The sequence below is a fragment of the Scaptodrosophila lebanonensis genome, unplaced genomic scaffold (assembly GCF_003285725.1).
Source record: "Scaptodrosophila lebanonensis strain 11010-0011.00,11010-0021.00 unplaced genomic scaffold, SlebRS2 tig00000092-arrow-pilon, whole genome shotgun sequence".
Lineage (NCBI taxonomy): Eukaryota > Metazoa > Arthropoda > Insecta > Diptera > Drosophilidae > Scaptodrosophila > Scaptodrosophila lebanonensis.
This window is the reverse complement of record NW_022060566.1, coordinates 5,210,586-5,216,290: the sequence shown is the minus strand read 5'-3', so window position 1 is coordinate 5,216,290 and position 5,705 is coordinate 5,210,586. Positions and strand designations below refer to the sequence as shown.

General features: G+C 40.0%; 2 protein-coding genes across 2 annotated transcripts; both read left to right on the top strand.

Annotated features, from left to right (window-relative positions):
* Positions 1–527: 527 nt before the first annotated feature.
* Positions 528–2,810, top strand: LOC115627257 (serine protease snake-like). Its single transcript, XM_030522884.1, has 5 exons — positions 528–1,047; positions 1,122–1,454; positions 1,531–1,750; positions 1,817–2,058; positions 2,296–2,810. The coding sequence occupies exons 1-5, from the start codon at positions 978–980 to the stop codon at positions 2,673–2,675; spliced, it is 1,245 nt and encodes a 414-aa protein (XP_030378744.1). The 5' UTR covers positions 528–977; the 3' UTR covers positions 2,676–2,810.
* Positions 2,811–3,455: 645 nt separating this feature from the next.
* Positions 3,456–4,479, top strand: LOC115627142 (C-type lectin 37Da). The gene is made up of 2 exons (XM_030522719.1): positions 3,456–3,581; positions 3,663–4,479. Exons 1-2 carry the CDS (start codon positions 3,467–3,469, stop codon positions 4,115–4,117), a joined length of 570 nt encoding a protein of 189 aa, XP_030378579.1. The 5' UTR covers positions 3,456–3,466; the 3' UTR covers positions 4,118–4,479.
* The last annotated feature ends 1,226 nt before the right edge of the window (positions 4,480–5,705 follow it).

Sequence of the window (5,705 nt, the reverse complement as noted above, 5' to 3'; positions counted from 1 at the left end):
ACAACAACAACCGAACCGCTGAACAAACGAAAATGAACTGACGCTTGTGCGGCGGAATGAATTGATGTGCAGCAGCCATATGACGCTAACTCAACAGCTGCGCAGCTGTTGAGCAACATGAACGCCGGCTAGATGGCGCCACTTTAACCATTTCAGCCCTGGCTAAACTTAAAGGCATAATCAGCTGTGAGTAGAATTGGGAAATCTAGTTCAGCAGTTCCTATTTCAAGAAACGAATTGATCGTTCGGCCGTTTTCTCAGTTTAATTTGATGTTAATATATTTTATCCATTAGAATGATTTGGTAGGCCAGGCAATTATATTGGAAAAACAAAATTATAATAAACAAGACACATTTATAATTTCACTTGCCCGCCCATTTTGTGCAATGATCGAAAGACCTAATTTATGAACTAAGACTCAAAAGCTTATTTTGAGCAACCGGTCATTGGGACTAGTTCGAACGGGACCCACTCAACTGTTATTTTTTGAAAACATAAAAAGAACGAGCGAAAAAGCCCCGCATTTATTAATATTGCAGTAGCAGAGTATTCGTTCACTGAGTTTGTTTGCGATGGTACGGGTGTTTCCCCCGTTCACCTAACCGGTAACGGGGCACCTGCCGGGGTTTCTTTTTGGCACATGCCGATCGACGCTGACTTCGAGAGAATCGCGCGTCATTGCGTCATCATCAATCAGAGAAGCTAATAATGTAAACACGCTCAATGCCTGTGAGCCTGCTAAAGTTGCTCGGCTGGTTTTTAAGTGCGAACATGTGCGCGATTAATAGAAACAGAAGCCCGAATCGAGCCATCCACAATGTTGTTGCACTTTGGCACATCCACACGATCTACACTCCACCAACGCCAATGAACTTGAACAAGGTGCTTGGCGATCAGTTAGCTGACAAGCTTGCCGCTCAACAGCCGTATTAAACGCATTATCCAAAGAAAGCCTTTGGAAAAGCACATTTGGAAAATGGCAGGCAGTCGGAAAAGATTCGCATCGCTTACGTTTTTGTTGCTCGTGCTGCTGCCGTTTGGCACAGGTGCCGTATTTTCACCTTCGGATTTCTGTTCAGTGTATATTGACGTTTCTTTTTTTTTTATCTGTATGTTGCAGTTTGCAATCCCGCCCGACGCCTCCAGTTACAACGCTCTATAACTTATCCCAAGGAAAACTACGATGATTGCTTTCTGGATAAGGAGCACAGTTTGCCGGGCAAATGCAAAAGGATGCAGGATTGTCCTACAGCGCTGGAGCGTTGGAGAAAGGATAAACTGGAACCCAAAACGTGCCACTTTATTAAATTCGATCATTATGTTTGTTGTCAGCAGGAACTGACCACAACGGAATCTCCAAAACCCACACCTAACCTGCCAATTGTGGAAGCAACGACTCCGGATTTCAGGGATTTCCACTTAATTCCCAACAATAAGCGACCCAGCTTATTAGGTATTCCGAAATGGCACTGTGATTAATCTAATGACCATAATAACTTAATATACTTATCTTTCTCTGGCACATTTAGCTTGTTATATGCACTATAATGCTGTGCCAATCAATTCAAGGGAAATCACCTTTGCTACCGCTGTATATGGCGGAAGTCCAACGAACTACCGTGAGTTCCCCTACATGGCTGCCCTCGGCTGGCGTTCAAACTTCGACGAAAGTATTTTCTATCGCTGCGGCGGCGCTCTTTTATCAAATAATTTTGTACTAACGGCTGCTCACTGCATCGACTTTGGAGGGTGAGCTGGGAACATATCACATCCCCTTTTCCAACGAAATTATAATTAAAATGTGTTTGTTTATAGTGAATTGCCCGCTACAGTGCGTCTGGGAGGAGATAATTTGACACTCAACAACGGCGAAGATTTCAAGATCAAGCGCGTGATCATACATCCCGACTACAGCCACGGTTCTTCCTACAATGACATCGCCTTGTTGGAGCTGGACACAATCCATCCGCCTAAACTAATACCCGCCTGTGTTTGGTCCAACCCCGAACTGGCCACCGATCAATTAACTGCCATTGGCTACGGACAGACACGATTTGGTAAGACAAACAATCTCTTTCCGTTGCTTTGAATATTTCATTTTTCCAAACTTTCCTACTCGAATTATTTGATTTTATTGAACTATGATGCTGTCTTCAAAGAAAGCAAACAATGCGTATCCTATTGCTGAGGAATTTTTATAAATTCAAAAATTAAACAAAGCAGTGATTGTTTGGGATTTTGAAAACAGTCCTTTATGTTTCAATGCGCATTAATGTTGATTTCTATTTAAATAGCCGGTGTGTCCTCAGCACAACTCCTGAAGGTGCCGCTGAACTTTGTCAGCAAAGCCGAATGTGAGCCGCACTATCAAAAGGATTTGCTGCCCAAAGGAGTGGCCGAAACCCATTTGTGTGCCGGTGATCCCGCCAATGCGCATGATACTTGTCAGGGTGACTCGGGGGGACCGTTACTAATGGATCATGGGCCCTTTAAGTATGTTGTGGGCATCACATCCTTGGGTCATGGTTGCGCCAGCGGTCCGCCAAGCATATATACGCGCGTCTCATCCTATGTGGACTGGATTGAAAGTTATGTGTGGCCCGCGTCAGCGGAGATAAAGGAAACGACACCAGTTGATGTTGATCTAAAGTTTGCTTTGCGCACCGAAACCTAGCAATTTGGTTGTACATAGGATATTATTACGACTATTTAAACAATAATATCTAGTTAATTAGCAATTAAAATCCATTTTGTACATATCCATTAAAGCAGCGTTTGTAAAATTATTGAATAAATATTTTAAGCTTAAGGTTTTTAATTTGCATTTATTTTCATAACAAACTGAGGAGGATAAGGAGTTTTTATTTTTCTGTAACACCGCAGGAAGTAAATAAATTACAAAAATATCATACCAATGCTTTTAAATACATAATCGTAATTTAAATTTTCGTATGATAAATATTTGAATTTCCACTACATATCACGAAACTGTCGGTAACTTCTCAATTAAGGAGAACATTTTTGTATAAGTACTTTGACGAGCCTTAGATTTAATATTTGATTGGAAATATCCGTATTCCAAAACCCAAACTACTGCATCATCTATGAAAGGCACAAATCAGTATCAGTATTCGGTTTATCCATCCAGTATATGGTGGGAGCGCGGCAATGGCTTGTTCGGAATAATAGCGAGAAATAAATATTGTTCAAAGCAATTTCCAGCAATCGGGAAGACACTGAAATAGATCTATTGCACAAATAACTAAAGCACTTCTGTTTACAATTAGCAGGGCACCCATTTCGACGACTATATCAGATGTAATCCAGTTGTTTGGCAACTGTTTTGTGAAAACAGCTGCGTAGTATTCGTTTGTCGGGGCCAGGCGAGACATAAAAGGCAAGCTCAGAGCTCTGCGGGTCTACAGTAATTGCGAAGTCTTTGTGAGAGACCCGGAAAGAGCAAGAATGATGAGTTCCAGTAAATATACGCTACTCCTTGTAAGCTGTTGCTGCAGCCTAGCGCTGGCCTATCTGCCGGATGTCAATATCTTCACCAATTATCGCACCGAGGTGTACAACGGTGAGTAGCTGGTAGCCGATTATTGGGATCCAGGAAGATTCGGTTTATCATCTTCTATGGAAATACAATCCATTATTTCAGGCATACCTTCGGAGATAGACACCACACCCTTCATACGGATTGGCGACAACTACTATTATATTGAGCCCATGAACAAGGTGAATTGGTTCCAGGCCGCTGGCGCCTGTCGGATGATGAACGCCCATCTGGCCTCGATTGAGGACAAGCCAGAGATGGACGCTTTGGTGAAATACATGAAGGCGAAGGGATTTAAGAACAACGACTATTTCTGGATATCGGGGAACGATTTGGGCACTGAGGGCGCCTTCTACTGGATGTCCACAGGGCGGCCCATGACCTTCGCCCCATGGAACGGTGCCAAACAGATGCCCGACAACTATGGTGGCAACGAAAACTGCGTCCACATGTTCGGCACCCGTGAACTGATCAACGATGCCAACTGCAAGATACAGATGCTATATGTGTGCGAGGCCAGCGAGCCGAAGACCTTTAAGTTTACCTACATTAAGTGGTAGATCAATTTTAGATGAGGACCATCATATAGTATATCCGTTTTGTTTTGCCACAAGGCAGACAGTTTTGGTTTTTATTTAAATCATTCTTTCCTTCATTCATTTTTTCTTTGTTTTTGTTTTGTATTTGTTTCATCTTTTTATATATGGTGCGCTTTCGCTGCGCCCATCAATTTGTTACCTTTGCTAAATACATATATATTTATATATAATTTAATTTAGGTTTTCTCTTTCCTCTTATTTTCTTCTCCTCTACTCATTTCATTTAATTTTTTTGTTTTTTTTTTTGTTGTGGTTTACTTTACTGTGTTTGTCGCATACTAAATTGTTACCGTTGCTCGACTTAATAAACTTTTAAATATAAATTTATCGTATCATATATTTATATACTAGATACATATATTCATTGCATATCGGCTAATATCGTATCATCAACTCGTCATCTCTTATGTGTACGCGCGTCTACAAACACTAACAACAGCGGCTTAAGCTGATATACACAATGCACAACTATATTTTATACATATAGAGATATATGTTTATATCATATACTCTATATAGATATTGGCTTACATAAAATAAGTTAATAAAATACCGTACAATGTACATTTACATACAATTTATATTAATACATATGTATATATAAAAAAAAAAATCATAATAGTTATGTTAGTACGACTTACTTGACTAGGCGAAAACACTGATCGCTTTTGTTTTTTCTATTTTTATTTCGCTTCTTTTGAATTGGAAAATGTACGATAGGAGGCTGCGAGGCGACATTACCTCAAAACCTTAACATGCCTTAAACCAACGTGGCGTTGCTAACAAAGATTCTTGATTCTGTTCTTGTTGTTGTTGGTGGTTTCTAATTTATGTTTATGCGTATAAATATGTATGTTGTGATAGTTGTAATGCATATGTATGTCTTTAGACTACATTACAGGTTCATTGCCGCATCCTTATATCTACAAGATATTGTTGCCTAACCTAACATTTCGAGTTGTTCATTTCACATTACGCTTAAGTGTAAACGGTAATCGATAGTCGATTTAATTTTGAATTAATTGTAATTATGTTAAATGTACGTTTCCATATAAATATTCAACAGACGAGTGCATAAATTTAATAGTTAATTTCATCTCATTTATTTGCCTCTTTCATGAATTCTATTCTCTTTCTTTATCCCTCCCTCTCTTACTTGGTAGGGTCTTACAACTTTTAACATAACTGTATGCTGATGATGCCTTAGAGTTCCATGCGTGTGTGTATGTATGATAGTGAGACGATTCGAAGGTGTGTGTGGATCGTTCTCTTTCGTAAGGTGGGCTCCCAAGTGAATATACATACATACATTATACAACGATTAGACTTTTCAGAAAGACGAGTGTTAACTTCAGGTTTTGGCCCAGTTAGTAAAGCTTAACAAACTGTTCGTTCAGAAACACACACACACTCTCTCACACCCCACCATTTTTTCTCCCTTTTCGAGCAGTTGCTAGCAAGCTTGAAACGATTTCTCGGTTAAATCTGTAGAGCACATGCACGATCTAGTTAATAAATTTGAAAACAGAATGGAAACACCATATAGAGC

Bases quoted from the DNA above. Each gene is read 5' to 3' on its own strand.
- LOC115627142 (XM_030522719.1), top strand. From the start codon at position 3,467: ATGATGAGTTCCAGTAAATATACGCTACTCCTTGTAAGCTGTTGCTGC. The intron at 3,582-3,662 runs GTGAGTAGCTGG...CCATTATTTCAG, and splicing joins TCGCACCGAGGTGTACAACG to GCATACCTTCGGAGATAGAC.
- LOC115627257 (XM_030522884.1), top strand. From the start codon at position 978: ATGGCAGGCAGTCGGAAAAGATTCGCATCGCTTACGTTTTTGTTGCTC. The intron at 1,455-1,530 runs GTATTCCGAAAT...TGGCACATTTAG, and splicing joins TAAGCGACCCAGCTTATTAG to CTTGTTATATGCACTATAAT. The intron at 1,751-1,816 runs GTGAGCTGGGAA...GTTTGTTTATAG, and splicing joins CACTGCATCGACTTTGGAGG to TGAATTGCCCGCTACAGTGC.